Source organism: Artibeus jamaicensis, unplaced genomic scaffold (genome assembly GCF_021234435.1).
Source record: "Artibeus jamaicensis isolate MK-2021 breed Jamaican fruit bat unplaced genomic scaffold, CSHL_Jam_final scaffold_614, whole genome shotgun sequence".
Lineage (NCBI taxonomy): Eukaryota > Metazoa > Chordata > Mammalia > Chiroptera > Phyllostomidae > Artibeus > Artibeus jamaicensis.
In genome coordinates, this window is record NW_026522050.1 from 537,874 (window position 1) to 553,313 (window position 15,440).

At 49.1% G+C, this 15,440-nt stretch overlaps 1 protein-coding gene across 3 annotated transcripts in view; it reads right to left on the bottom strand.

The window, feature by feature from the left end:
* Window positions 1-15,440, bottom strand: part of PACS1 (phosphofurin acidic cluster sorting protein 1) — a 127,567-nt gene that overhangs the window by 17,377 nt on the left and 94,750 nt on the right. For 2 of the 3 annotated variants that reach the window (XM_037135232.2, XM_037135234.2), the window contains exons 3-10: window positions 10,031-10,120; window positions 8,880-9,005; window positions 5,428-5,572; window positions 5,118-5,209; window positions 4,946-5,026; window positions 2,247-2,306; window positions 1,243-1,403; window positions 760-877 (exon numbers count right to left, since the gene is read on the bottom strand). In XM_037135232.2, the coding sequence (XP_036991127.1) occupies window positions 760-877; window positions 1,243-1,403; window positions 2,247-2,306; window positions 4,946-5,026; window positions 5,118-5,209; window positions 5,428-5,572; window positions 8,880-9,005; window positions 10,031-10,120 (873 nt within the window). The remainder of the gene's footprint in view (window positions 1-759; window positions 878-1,242; window positions 1,404-2,246; window positions 2,307-4,945; window positions 5,027-5,117; window positions 5,210-5,427; window positions 5,573-8,879; window positions 9,006-10,030; window positions 10,121-15,440) is intronic. The other variant, XM_037135233.2, reaches the window with a different exon arrangement.

The window sequence follows — 15,440 nt, forward strand, 5'->3', positions numbered from 1 at the left end:
GTGGCAGCAGGCAGTATGTCAGCCCACTAGGTCCTGATGGTTTGCAGACACTGGGAGGGGGTGGGGTGGGGAGGGGATGGCCCTTCCACAGACACAACACTTCTCAGGGAATGAGGCGCCTTGCACACGTCATATTATTTCCCCACTGTTCATACCTGTTTGCAGGATGAATTATCACTTTTAAAGAGGCAAGACCAGGAGGACTTAAAGGATTCAGTTTCTCTGATCTAAGAAAAGATGCTGGGCACTCACTCTTAGGGTACTACAGTCAACTCCTTCCTCCCCTTGCTCGCTCGGCAAAATGAAAACTTGCCCACTAGGCTTTGAATTATCTGAGAGCACTGCCCCCTCTATGAATCTACCTACACATGTTCAGTGTCTCCTGAACAGACAGGCCTCTGTGTTGCTTTCCCCCTCTACACCTGTTCTTTCCCAGGTGTAACTGTCTGAATTGTCTACTGAATTGTCTACCACCGGCCGGGTGCCATACTCCCAGCCACCACGCAAGGGATGCTGAGGGAGAGGTTTAAAGGTGCTGTGTGCTCTGGGAGGGAAGGCGCCAAGCCATGGTGGGATCAGACCAAACAGAACAGCCGAATGGCTGCAGCAATGTCCTCAGAGAACTAAGCCCCAGTCAGGACTGAGATGAGGACCACCAAGGTTGAAACAAGAGGAGTCTGCTCTTCTGAGGTCACACGTGCCAAGAGCAGAGGGCCTGGAGTGTTAAGCCCCAGCACTTCCCAGGTCCCTCTCCCCTACCCCACAGCCATCGGTCTTGCTCACAGGGCTGGTGGTGTCTTTGCCGAGGCTGCCCTTGCTGTTGAGGCTGCCGATCTCCGTCTGTGAGCTGGACTGCGACATCCCCTCAAAGAAGGGCCTGCGATAAAGCACAGCCAGGGTGAGTGGCCACCAGGGCCCAGAACAGCTGCTCCTGGGGAGCTGAGTAGAGCCGGTGTTCAAGAAAGATCAACGACCTGAGCTTCAAGGACACCGGGTGAGGAAGGACACAGCAGAGGCTATGCAAGTAGGGACCTGGAGGGCGGGACTTCAGGAAAGTCCCATCAAGACTCTTGCCAGTGAGACGCAGAAACAACGGTCTTTATCCAGAGAGCTGGAGGTTCAACGAGAATGAGGAACCAGATTCCCTGCTAAGGGGGCGTGGAGGCAGGGGAAGTGAGGGACTGGGGTCTGGGAGGGAGGGGTGTGCGAGGAGACACTTTGCCAGAGGAAGCTGGGCCTCACTTGAGCTTGGGCTTTGGGGTGCTGAGGATGCTCTCCGTCTCCTCCATTTCAGGGCCGCTGTCGCTGGGGTTGTACATCTCCAGACTATCATAGAGCTCATCCAAGTCCTCTTCCACCTCTCGAATCTGCTCCCGGGATACATGTTCCAGCCCAAAGCCCACCTGCAGGGGAAGAGCCCTTTGAGTTTGGGGTGCCCCTGTTAACAGCCACGGTAGATGTGCAGCTCTTTCCTCCCACACAGGCACCACTGACCTCCCTCACTAGTCCCCACCGAGGGACATGCCACGACTTCACACTCATCGGGGTGGTCTTGGTGTCTGGCTGTGGTCCAGCCCAGAGAGCAGGGCAGTGGGGAGGCCACCTTCCCCCTGCCTCTAACACCCCACACTATGGACCTGGTGTCAGGAAGAAAAGCGGAGGTGCTAACGCACCTCTCCTGAAGAATGGGCACAAAGACACCTGGAAGCCCACGACCCCACGCAGGCCTGCTCTGCCTTCCTACAGCCCACATGACGAGGACACCTCTCGACAGTGTTTGCCTTCGTCCTCTTTTCAGTCCGCTGAGGAGTCTGTGCAAGCGGGCACTGGGCCGGCCAGAGCCCAGACTGCTTCTCTGTTAGGGGCCGATCCTCGGTCACTCAAGGTTTGACCATGGAGGACACTCCCGCCTCACGGGCTACTGCTCACAATGTCCCCCTTGGGACAGGAGGAAAAGGGAACCGACAACGACAACTGGATTTTTTACTAATCCCCAAACCAGAGGGTTAGCATTAAGCAGTGGCTGGGTGTAACCCTGCCACCTGTCTCCAAATACTGAGAAGTCTTGGGCGCTACATGTGAAGCCTTTCTTCCCATTTCAAGGAGCTTAAAGTGCTTCTTTAGCTGCCCTCTCACTTAGGGGTCCCAGAATCTTGACTACCAGTGGCAGCAGAGTGCACCCTGGGAATGAGGGTGAAACTCAGGGGAGTCTACTCACCGTCGACCTCGGGAGTAAGGGGTCGTACCTCATCTGAAACTTTAAACCGCTTCAGGAGGGCCACAAACTTCTGTTTGATATTAGGTTGCTGTAGGAACAAATTACACAATAGTTCTCAAACAACACCCACTTGTGAATGGTGATCAATTAGAGTCGAGAGAGACCGAGCGCCCACGTCTGTGCAGAGCTGTGGGAGGCGGGGAGGTGGAAGGAGACAGTGTCTACCCTCTGGCACTTAGAACCTTCGAGGGAAGGCGGCCCGAGCATGGCTGATTCCAGTGCATAAGGGCCAGGACGAGGTCTCCTGGGTCCCCGGGGCCCTGCCTTATGCTGTGGCTCTGGTACTGCCCACATAGGCACCTGCAGGTCATCACTTTCTCTTGTCCTTCAGATCCGTGGTATCAACTGGCAACTTCTACCTGCATATATACAGGGACCTCAAATTCAGCATTTCCCAAATGGAATTTATCATCTTCCCCCTGTGTTCCCTCCTCGGTTACTAATGTTACCCTCCACCCAGTCACCCGAGTCTAAATCTGGAGTCTCTCCCCGCCCCTTTCTCCCCACAGCCCTGTGTTCCTTAATTCCTACCCTTGCTCCAGCTGTACCACCACTGCTTCCACCCAGGCCTTTCTCCTCGTGTTTCCCCAGAATCAACTGCAACGGCCTTCGGGTGGCACCGTCTACCCACCCATCCAGCCAGTTCCCAGCCTGTCCCCTCCAAAATCTACAGTGACCATGCCAAATGCAGATCTAATCGAGCTCCTGTCCCCCCAGAGGTCTCAGTGGGCCCAGGCGGCCTGGAGAGCAACCCAACACCTGCCCGAGGGCTGGTTCTGCCCATCTCTAGTGTCATTTTAACGTTTAACCCCTGAACCTCACGTTCAAGTGGAAGCTAACTGCTTATAGTTCTGTGAACAGCTGCACACTATTGTGCACCTGGGGGCCTCTCTACTGGTATCTTTTACCTTGATTAAATACTCTCCCCAAATCCAGTGGGGGAGGTTCTATTTATCCTTAGAAACCCGTATCTCAGCATCTCATCCTTGAAGCCCAGAAGCTCTTCTGGAGCTCCTGCTCAGGCTGGCCACAGTCCCCCCAGGTCATCTCTGCATCTCACGCAGAGTTCTCTCTCCTAGCACCTGTCCTGTCCCACCGGGCTGTTTTGACGTGTCTGTGTCACCAGACACTATAAGCTCCCTAATGGAGTGTACTAGGCCTTTCGCATCCCTGTCTCCAACTCAGGTCACAGTGACCAGCTCCTGGCCATCAGCACTTCCTGCCTGAATAAGGGAATCACTATTTGGGGGACGGAAAAGACCAACCTGCAGGTAAGACTGAGCCATACCTTCAAGAAAGGGCGCGGCTTCCAAAAGCATAAAGGTCATTCACAGAAGTGGGAAAAAAAAAGTTCACAGTGACCGAAGCATAAGATGTGTTCAGAGAACAGCAACCGATTACAGCATCCAGAACAAGATGTTCTCGGCAGGGAGAGAATAAAGCATGTGCACAATGGAGACAGACACTAGAGAACAATGATTAAGTCTGGAAATCTGTCTGCGAAGTGCCTGCAGCTAATAACAAAAGCCTTTGGGGGTGTGGGTATTATTAGTAGGAGCACTGAACTTGGGCCATGTGACGGAGTGGAGAGCAGCTGTGGTGACCACAGGGAGGGGTGGTTTCTCAAGTTCCAGAGGGCACCCCGTGGGAAGAAAATAGGGCCTCTTTGTGGTCACAGTGAAAAAAAGAAAAACCTAGTAGAGGAACTACAGCGGAGAGCAATGCCTCTCCCGATTCCCCAACGACAATCGCCGGTGACATGGCCGGGCCCTTTTGGAGAGAGTCAAGGATGAGCCACCTGAGGACAGTAAAACGGTTCAGCTCAGAGGGAGAGATGACAGTGTCGTTTCAGAGAATGCCAGGCTCGGACACAGCAGGCCCGCCTGGAAGGTCTGGCCCACGTTTGTTTCACTCCTGAAGGTGCAGGAATCCCTGTTCTTGGGGGTCCCTAGACTATCTCTCCGCATTAGAGAGACTCAGGAAGCCTCTGGGAAAAAATGTAACTGAATTTCTCTTCTAAAAACTCCTAACACTTTTGCCTCTCCCACACTTTAGTACAGAACTACAGAATCAGTCAGAGTTAACCTAGAAATTCAGGCAGTAAGTGTCCCAGAACTGTACTTCCACCCAAAACAGTGACTCCCGAGGACACCTTATGCAGAACACACACCACCCAAGGCATCCGTCTCTAAGGTTACGCAGCTATTCAGGCAGGAACTATACCCAATGCAATTCAATCTTATCAAGCCCACAGTTCAAACACCAGTCTATTACTTCTGGGTAAATTCAACAAATGGTTTACAATGCTGACCCCTAGAGGACAGGGCTTCCATGCAGTGGGCAGTACATGGTTGAAGTAACCACCTGGAGATGGATGGTGCAGGGTGGCTGAGGTGTTCTGCCCCCTGAGGAAGCGTTAATCTGATCCAAACTCTAAAACAGGTTCTCAACCTTTTCTTAAAAAAACAGAAGTCCCAAGACAAGCAGAAGAATATAAATGGTCTTAGGAGTAATGCTGGTTCTTTGCGAGTGTAGCTCTTCATCGGGTGGTGGAGGAGGAGACACACAGGGGTGCCTCGGACCCTTGAGGAGACCCCTCCCACTCCCACTCCCCGGACCTGCCCACTGACAACCAGCTCACGCGTTCCCCAGACCTTTGAGGCTCACCCTTGTGATGGCGGAGGCCGAGGTGAGTTTCCTTCGGGTCTTCTTCACCTTCCGTAGGTCCTCATCTTCATAGAACAGGTCCTGGGTGGGTAGGGGACAGACAGGTTGGAAAACCCCGGGAGGTCTGGAAGTGCTTCCCAGACTCTGCATGCAGGGCGCCGGGGGAAGTTACCTGCCCGTGCAGTGGATCATCACTGCCCTCCTGTTCTGATGAGAAACTCTCCTCCTCTTCCTCAGAGTAATTGTCAATGTCAGGAGAGCGATCTGCAGAGACACCTCATGATGGGAAGGCCTGGCCCATGGCACCGACTGGCCGGGACGCGCTCTCCCCGGGAGCAAACACGGCCAGGGTGGAGGAAGGCCACGGCCTCGGTGGGCCCACTGTATTTTCAGGGGTCGCTGACCTTCCCTTCCTCGGGCCGTGTGAGGCAGGCCCTCGTGCACCTTTCCCGGGCGGAGGCCAGGTGACGCGAACATCTTACCAGACAGCTTGGATTTGATCCCTTCGTGGTCAATGGGCTGGCTGGACAGGGAGTAGATCTTGATTTCTGCCACAGGCACGGAGACGTCCTTCACGTTGCTGTGCAGGCCCAGCACCAGGGCACCTTCATTCGGGTGCTGCATCACCTAAGGCCACAGGGTGGCAATGGGGACACCGTACTGTGGGGAGGACGGCGGGCCGTCCATTCCCTAACTCCAGATGGACACAAGCCAATGCGAACGGCGTTCTGAGATACTTTCTTCCAAACCCATGGCTACTCTTCTCCGACCGCTGTCTAGGTCTGACTGTAAAACTGTCTCCAGAGTGCCAACCACTGGTCAGAACATGTGCTCACAAATAAAAACCCAGGCCTGAGATCGGAAATAACTGCCAGTCCCCAGGACGGCATTTTAGCTTAAGTCCTCCACAGAGAAACTAGTCCTCCAGGCTGGTGGGGCTGGTGGGGCTGGTGGGGCTGGTGGGGCTGGTGCGGCGGTCGTCTGTGCTCACCTCGAGACGAGGAAAAGGACCCGAGCACAGGAAGAGCAGGCAATGTCTGCGTCCCTTCACTCCCCCAAGTCCCTCAGATTGATGCCAAATGTGAAGAGGACACAAAGATGGGTGAGGGCGATCCCACATAGTCTATTTATTATGGAATCTAATAAACAATTTATTTCATTCACTATTTTTTCCTATTTAATGTACTAAAGTATAGAAATAAGTTTTAGAACTGATTTGTGGCCCCTTTCCTGCTTCCCCCTTGTCAGGACTGAAAGGACCTGCCTGGCACATGAGGGAACCGTGCAAACAAACGAACAAACACACCGGGGGCAGGAGGAGCCTGGTTTCTCACCGCTGGGGAAGGGAATCAGACATACAGAAAGGCCAGAACGACCCAATGGTGTCGGGCTGGAATGGACTGGAATATGAGCTCGTGATCAGACAGGTAGCCACAGACGAGGAAACAGGTATGATGTATAGGAATACACATGTGCACATATGTACACAGGTTTCCTGCATCTGTCTCGAAGTGGTGATAACCCAGTTAAGAAAGTGTGCACTCTCCTAATCAACAAAACAAACAAGCAAGCAAAATATAACCAGAGACGCTGAAATTAAGAACAATCTGACGGTAACCAAAGGGGAGGTGGGAGGGGATAATGGGGGGAAAACGGTGAGGGGTTTTCAGGAAATGTAAGCACACATGGACAAAACGAAGGTGGGGGACGGAATCAGGGGAGGGAGGCAGGGATGGCTGGGGTGGCAGGGACTGGTGGGGGGTAGATGCAGACAACTGTACTGGAACAATAAAATGAGATAAAATATTTTATATATAAAATATATATACACACACATACACATATACCTGCATATATATGTATATGTGTGTGTATATATACACACACATTTTATATATATATAAAAATGTGCACTCCTAGTACCTAGATCTTTTCTAAATATCATGTTCCACTAAAGAGAACCAGGGATCTTCGGAGAATCAGTTCATTCCAAGGTTAGATCAGGAAAAATACGTGATGAGCATAATACTTTATACCAGAAATTAAAGAGGTATATAAAGAATGATGGGGCACCTGAAAAAGGCTATAGGAGTCAGCTTGAAGGGGTTCCCACTGGCCAAATTTGAGATAATTTGAGCGTCAAAATAATGAGCCCTGGCTGTGTGGCTCAGTGGACTGAGTGCCAGCCTGCAAATCAAAGGGTTGCCAGTTCGATTCCCAGTCAGGACACATGCCTGGGTTGTGGTCCAGGTCCCCAGTAGGGGGCACTCATGTGGCAACCACACATTGATGTTTCCCTCTTTCTCCCTCCCTTCCCCTCTCTAAAAATAAATAAATAAAATCTTACAAAACTATTTCTCTATAAAATGCTTTTTTTCTTTGGTAAATACAAATATCTATTAGGTTTATATTGAAAATCTGGGCAGACACCATCTTAATCAAGTGATAAAAGTTAACCCCACCAGTAATGGAACAAATCGACAGGACGAAGACGGCATTACTTCTGTGGTAATTCTGCCAAAAATACATAAGATGAACCTAATCTTCAGAAAACACTAGAAAAACCCAAATGAGGAACATTCCATAAAGTAACCAGCCTGTATTCTTAAAAAATGTCAAGGGCATAAAAACAAGGCAGACCTGAGGGTTGGTTGCAGGGCAAAGGACACTAGAGACACGACAAGTAAGTGCAGCTCGTAATCCTGGGTTAAGTCCTGGGCCTGGGAAGGGTGTTCCTGACACCCTGGGAGCGGCATGAGTCGGGACTGCGGCTGAGACGGTGACCCTGCGCTGGCGTGAACGTGCTGACCTCTGGGAAGGCACGGTGCTCACGTAACAGGAAGTTCACACAGTGCGGGACTGATGTGCAAGGAGGCATCATGCCCGCAACTATGCTCAACAGTTCAGAAAAGAAAATATGTATAAATGTACCTAGACACAGAAAAATAAGGCAAATGTGGTAACATGTTAACGCTAAAGAATCTGGGTGAAGCGTGTATGAGAATCCCTTACACTATTCTTACAACTTTTTTGTAAGTTTGAGTATTTTTCAGAAAGTTAAAAGGCTTGCCCTGCCCACTACGGCTCAGTTGGCTGGGCGCTGGCCCGCAAAGTGAGCGGCAGCCAGTCTGATTCCCGGCCAGGGCCCAGGCCTGGGTGTTGGGTCGGGTCCCCAGCTGGGGGCCTCGGGAAGCAACTGGCTGACGTCTCACACTGTTGTTTCTCTCTCCCTCTCTCTCCCGCCCTTTCCTTGTATCTCAGATAAATAGAGTTTATTAAAAGTTAAAATTTGCTCTGGCCAGGGTGGCTCGATGGGTTAGAGTGTCATCCCGTAAACCAAAAGGTCAAGAGTTTGATTCCCGGTCAGGGCCCAGGCCTAGGCTGCAGGTCTGGTCCTGGCTGAGGTGCATATGGGAGGCAGCCAATAGCCGTCTCTCTCCCTAAAATCAATAAGCATGTCCTCAGGTGAGGAATAAAAATAAACACATAAATAAAAATAAAAGTTAAAAATTCTTTTGCATGGGGACAGCACAACACTTGATAAAAGAGATATACCCTGAATTTCCAATATAAGAACTAACTTATGAAATAAAACCAGAGCATAGGCTGGGAAAATCATTTGCTGGGCTTACATGGTTAGGCTTGGTGTCTCTCTCAAACTCTCTGGTTTATTAATTAAAAAAAATATTTTATTTACTTATTTTTAGAGAGAAGGGAAGGGAGAAAGAGAGGGAGAGAAATATCAGTGTGTGGTTGCCTCTCACGAGCCCCCAAGTAGGGACCTGGCTGGCACCCCCCTGCATGTGCCCTGACTGGGAATCAAACTGGAGACCCTTTGTTTCAGAGGCAGGTGCTCCATCCACTGAGCCTCACCAGCCAGGGCTCAGATTCTCTGATTTAAAGGCCAACAGGCTGGAGACTGTGTTCCTCTCACCTCTGCCATGTTGATGAGTCCCACAGCCAGGGTCTTATAGCCCAAGATGGTCCGGTTCTTGTAACGCTTTCTCCTTTGCAACATGATCTGCAGCTTGTTGGCATCCCGCTTCAGGAAGTGAGGGTACTGCCAAGTATAAACCAGAGTTGAGAATGGTTAATGAGCAACGGGGTCCTGGGTGGCTTCTGGTCCTGCCGGAGGGCACATAATCCTTCTGTGCTTCACCGTCTCCCGTCTGTTCACGGGAGAGCTAGGGGATGAAGAAGTGTCACTACACTGCTTTTGGGGGCCTGACTCTGCTTGGTGCCTGGCTCCGCGGTCCAAAGAAACAAGGAACAAAACAAAGGGACCATTCCATGAAAAGGGGGTCAATTCATCAAGAAGACAACAGTCCCACATGTTTACATACCAACTTCGAGAAAGCACAACTGTGCAAAACCTGTGCTGGTCGTGGGCCTTCGCGCTGTGTGCACTTACAGCGCCTCTGTCCCCGATCACCCTGTGACTGGCTCTTTCCTAGCCTTCGGCTCTCAGCTCAAAGGCCGCCTCCTCGGCGAGGCCTTCCCGAAGGCCTCCCACCGCCAGCCCCTCCATACCCCACCTCGCGGCTTCTCGGCCTCACCGTCCCATCCACGTCGGAACTGATCTTGTTCCCTGATGACTTGACCTGCCCTGTCTGTTCCACTGCTGACTCCCCTCTGCCCGCAGCAGTGCCCGGCATGGAGCACATGTTCAGAAAACTGCCTCTTTTCTTGCCATGTGCTCACATATTTTCTCCATGCACTCAATTTGGGCTACTGTGATGACAAGAGACACAGGAAGAGCAGGGAGTGGACGGAGATTACAACAGGAGGGCAACATGTGTGTGTTCTACAGTTCGCTAGGAGATGATGGTGCGGAGAGTGGAGGACGGGGGGCCAACGTACGGCCTTCTCCAAGGAAAGGAAGAGGAGGATGAGACAGGGGGTATTTCTCAGCCGCCCACGTGGGTCTTGGCGCTGGCCAGGTGATTTTAATGGCAAGCTCACTGGGTGCCTCTAATTCATGGAGCTGTGTCTGCTCTTGGATAAACCAGTTTCCAGACAGGAGGCCTGTCTGGCGACTAGACTGGACATGGCATATTAGTGACCTAAGATCGAGCAGATTCTCACCTGAAGGGAGAAGGTCAACTGGAGCTCTGTTTCCGCCAGTCCACTGGCTGGGAGGATGATCTCGTTGGAGCGAAGAATCCTTTTTGAACCCTGAAACCAAGAAGAAAAACAAAACATCAAAGTCATGTCACGAAAAATCAGACTGAAAGAAATGTTACATTTGCAAACAACTATTTTTAAAAAGATTTTATTTATTCTTAGAGAGAGGGAAAGGGAGGGAGAAAGAGAGGGGGAGAAACATCAATGTGTGGTTGCCTCTTGTGCGTCCCCTACTGGGGACCTGGCCTGCAACACAAGTATGTGCCCTGACTGGGAATCAAACCAGTGACCTTTTGTTTTGCAGGCTGGCACTCAATCCACTGAGCCACACCAGCCAGGAAGCAAACAACTTTTAAACTCTACAAATATATTTTCCAGTCTTAATATTTTACTGGTCTTTGTTGTACATGTTAGAACCAAGGCACCACCACAGGTATTTTACCTGCATTATGCTGCACGTTCACAAAAGGTTCTCACACAAAAATACTCTGCTGTTGGATTTGAATTCTCCCACCTCTTGAGGAAGAGGCGGGCGGGTACTAGTGTCCCAGGGGAGGGAGTGACCTCCCCAGGCTCACCTCAGCCTGCCTCTTCCTCTCTAATTAACACTTCAGAGGTGCTGTCCTGTCTTTGGGCCTTTTCACATGCATTTTTTTTTCTATCCTCAGATGCTCTTTTGTGCTTCTGCAAACAGCTAACCAAGTTGTCTTTCAGGTCTCAGCTCACATATAATTTTTTCCCAGGAACCTTCCTTTTCAGTCCTCTTCCCCACTCCAACTTCAACTGGGTTAGATACTGCAGTGTTTCTAGCCCTGAGGAAAAAAAAAAGCTGGGCTAAACTATTCCTAAACTATAAAAAGGGATATGCAGGAGGGTCTGAGGAGTGCCAGTAAATTTCTATAAATGACTTTCCTTTAAAAAAACTGAGGTTTGCTTTAAATCCAGTGGAGTGCCCATCTCCAGTGCACAGACTGATGAGTGACAAATGCATACATCATGTGACCCACATCTATATCAAGTTAGAGAACATTTCTGCCCTGGCTGGTGTGGCTCAGTGGATTGAGAGCCAGCTGGTGAAACAAAGGGTCACTAGTTCGATTCCCAGTCAGGGCACATGCCTGGCTTGCAGGCCAGGCCCCCAATAGGGGACACACAAGAGTCAACCACAAATTGATGTTTCTCTCCCTCTCATGCTTCTTCCCTTCCTCTCTCAAAAAATAAAATCTTTTTTTTTTGAATTTTTTTTAATTTATTTTTTTAATTGATTATGCTGTTATAGTTGTTCTATTCCCCCTTTATTCCCCTCCACCCTACCCCCCCATCCCCACCATCACCCCCCCTTTAGTTTATGACCATGTCTCAAGTCCTTTAGATTCTATATTTCCCATGCTATTCTTGCCCCCCCATCTATTTTCTATCTACTGTCTATGCTACTTATTTTCTGTACCTTCTCCCCCCTTCTCCTCCTCCCACTCCCCTGTTGCTAACCCTCCTTGAGATCTTCATTTCTATGTTTCCACTCCTGATCTAGCTGTCCTTTTAGTTGGCTTTCGTTTTAGGTGTGGTTGTTAATAACTGTCAGTTTGTTGTCCTTTCACTGTTCATGTTTCTTTAACTTCTTTTTCTTAGATAAGTCCCTTTAACATTTAATATAATAAGGGCTTGGTGATGATGAACTCCTTGAATTTGATCTTATCTGAGAAGCACCTTATCTGCCCTTCCATTCTAAATTAAAGTTTTGCTGGATAGAGCAATCTTGGTTGTAGGTCTTTAGATTTCATGACTTGGAATACCTCTTTCCAGCCCCTTCTTGCCTGTAAGGTCTCTTTTGAGAAATCATCTGACAGTCGGATGGGAACTCCTTTGTAGGTGACTGTCCCCTTATCTCTTGCTGCTTCTAGGATTCTCTCTTTCATTTTAATCTTGGCTAATGTAATTATGATGTGCCTTGGTGTGTTCCTTCTTGGGTCCAACTTCTTTGGTACTCTCTGAGCTTCCTGGATTTCCTGGAAGTCTATTTCCTTTGCCAGATTGGGGAAATTCTCCTTTATTATTTGTTCAAATAAGTTTTCCACTGGTGGCTGTGCCTTTCCCCCTTCTGGTACCCCTATAATTCGGATGTTGGAGCGTTTAAAGATGTCCTGGAGGTTCCTAAGACTCTCCTCATTTCTTTGAATTCTTGCTTCTTGACTCTTTCCTGTTTGGCCATTACTTGCTTTCTTCTGGTCCACTCCATTGATTTGAGTCCCAGTTTCCTTTTCATTGCTATTGGTGTCCTGTGCAATTCCATTCATTTCAATTAGTTTCGCCTTCATATGTTTGTCTAATTTGTGGGTATAATCAACCAGTTCTGTGAGGATCCTGATCACCAATGTTTTAAACTGTGCGTCTGTGAGTTTCGCTATTTCTTCATCGCTTAGATTTATTGGCTCTGGGGCTCTGAGATCCTCCTGCGCCATTCTTGGTCTGTTCGGGCCCTTTAAGTGTGAGAAGCCGCCTTGGATTCCCAGGTCGCTGGGTTGTGACGCTGTATGTGGGGGCGTGGTCAGAGCGGGGAATTGGCGACCCCCTCTGCCGCTTCTCACAGCTGGGTGCGGAGGAGCAGTGCCTTAGGTGGTTCCCCTGGGCCGGGCCACTCAGAGTCGCTGGGTTATGACGCTGTATGTGGAGGTGGGGTCAGAGCAGGGAAATGGTGGCGCCCTCCACTGCCGCTTGCCGTGGGGACCTGCCGGCCTGGTCCAACCGCCTACTCCCTCACCTGTCCACCCTCGCACAAATGCGCGACCTCAGTCAACACACAGCCCCGGGCCCGGCTGTCTCCCCCGCGGTCGCTCGCCTGGTTGCTCGCTGGGTCGCTCACTAGGTCTGACCCTGCGCCTGGATTCCGCGGGCTTGAGTGTGTCTGGCCGAGTCCTGCTGTGCAACCCTGCTCCGCCAGCCGCTGGTTTCGCCCCTTACCGGTCAGGCTGAAGAATTTGTTGTTAACGGACTTCCGAAAAGTTCAATTTTCCGTGTTCTGGCTGTGTTTTCTGTTGCTAATATTTAGTTTTCTCTAATCTTGGTTGTGTGAGAAGGCACGGCACATCCACCTATGCCTCCATCTTGGCGGAAGTCCCAAAAAATAAAATCTTTAGAAAATAGTTCAAAATAAAGATAGAGAACATTTCTATCGCTCCAGAAAAATCCCTCTAAAACTTTCCAACCTCAGACCACTCCCAGAGGCAAGAACTGCTCTGATTTCCTTCACCATTGATTAGCTTTACCTGCTCTAAAAGTCCATAGAGAAGGGACCACCCACTCTGCACTACTCTGGTAGGGCTTCTTCTGCCAACACAATGTGTTTGAGGTCAGCAAAGGCTGTTGCATGTATCAGTAGTTCATTCCTTTCTACTGCTGACTTGAATTCCATTCCACAGGTATGTGGACCACATTTAATACATTCACCTGTTCCTGAACAATCACATTTTAAATTGTTTCTAGTTTTTGGCCATTATGGCTAAGGCTGCTTGTGTTTTGCATTTTCTTGGACGAACACCTAAGAGAGAACTGCTAGGTCTTAGGGCAGACACGTTTAATTTTATGAGAAACTGTCGGACTGAGTCCCACAGGGCTGGTGCCACCCCAGCAGCGGTGCACGAGAACTCCAGCTGCCCCACGCCTCCTCCAGCACTGGGTGTGGTCAGTCCTTGTCTAGTAGGTTCTAGTGGGCACGTTAGGAGGAATACCACTGTGGTGGCAATTTGTGGGTGACTTGTAAATATGTACCATTTACAAAATATGTACCTGATCAAATGTCTTTGCCCAAGTTGCTTACCTGCTTACTAAGTTTTAAGTTTTTAAACTTATACATGACATTGTCAGGCATATGTATTATATTTTGCCTATTTATTTTCTTAATAATCTTTTGATGAAATATTTAATTCTGATTTAGTCTATGTTATTTTTTCTCTCATGTTTAATACATTCTGGGTCCTAGCTAAGAAATCTTTACTACTCCAAGGTTGTAAAGTTATTCTGCCATATCAGAGCAAATATTCTCCTATTTTTTCCCTTTAGAAATTAAAGAAAAGTTTTTTTAGATTTCTTATCCATTTCTGATTTTTTAAAAATAAAATACAGATTTTGTTTAATGCAGAAAGGGACATCTCCTAAATATACAATGTTTTGTAATTAGAATAGCATTATACCAATTAAAAACAATAAAGGAAACTTTGCATTATCCATTAGACAGTGCTTTTTGTAGTAACCCTCTGTTACAAATAAGAATCTGGACAAAGTTTTCACCTGAGTTTATTTAGGCTTTTGATTTAAGAAGTGTCCATAAAATAAACCTCAGAGATTCTGGAAGAATCCTAATGTAGTTTATATATTTCTGCCAGGGGAAGGGGCATCTGGTACCATTTAGAGATATTTCTGGTTGCTGCAGCTGGTTTGTGTGTGTGCTATTTCGAGAGGGTGGAGGCCAGGACTGCGGCTGACCACCCTAACGATACCAGGGCAGCCCCCACAACTGACACCTGATCTCCTCTGAAGACACTGCTTCCTGGCAGGCCACTGTTCTCCCACCAACCACATACCACTGTGCTTGGAAGTGGCACAGGTGTCCTCTTGGTCCTCATCACCAGCTGTAGAGCATTCTCCCTCCCACCTCTCTAAACCACCCCCCCATCCGGGCACTGATGTCATATGTTGACAGTATCCTCTATTCCCTACTGTTGCTGTCCCCTAGAACTGCTAGTCACTCGGTTCATGGCTTGACTTTGGCTCCTTACTCACTGTTCCTCTCCTCAATACTAGTCCAGTCATAACTCTAAGATTTCAATACACATTTGCTCTTTCCAACATCCTGACCTCTAAATCCCACGCTTCTTCTCTTCCAATGATCTTATTCTCACACTGGTCCTCACCACTCACATGAGCATACCAGGGGCCTTATCATTACCAGTAATTACAAGCACGAATCCCATTCAGTCTCACAGCTCATATCTTTCAGCTCATTCTCTACAGTTTGTCTGCAATGATAATCCTTCAAACCCATCGGGACCACTGATCCTCCCATCGTTTTGTTTCTCTGCCCAAGTTGTCCCTCCTTTCCTCCTGGTGCAACTTAAATGCCATCATCAATCTTTATAAACATGTCCATGCACACACCCTTAAATTCTTTGCCTGCTATTGTTCTGATGTATTCATTGGGAAGTTACAACCCTATTTATATCCAACTGCACCAGCTGAACACACCTGGAGAGAATCATGTAACAGGTTAACTGTTCTGGCTTTAAATTTATGACCCCCTGCCCTGGCTGGTGTTGCTCAGCAGACTGATCACTGGCCTGAGAACCAAAGGGTCACTGGTTTGATTCCCAGTCAGGGC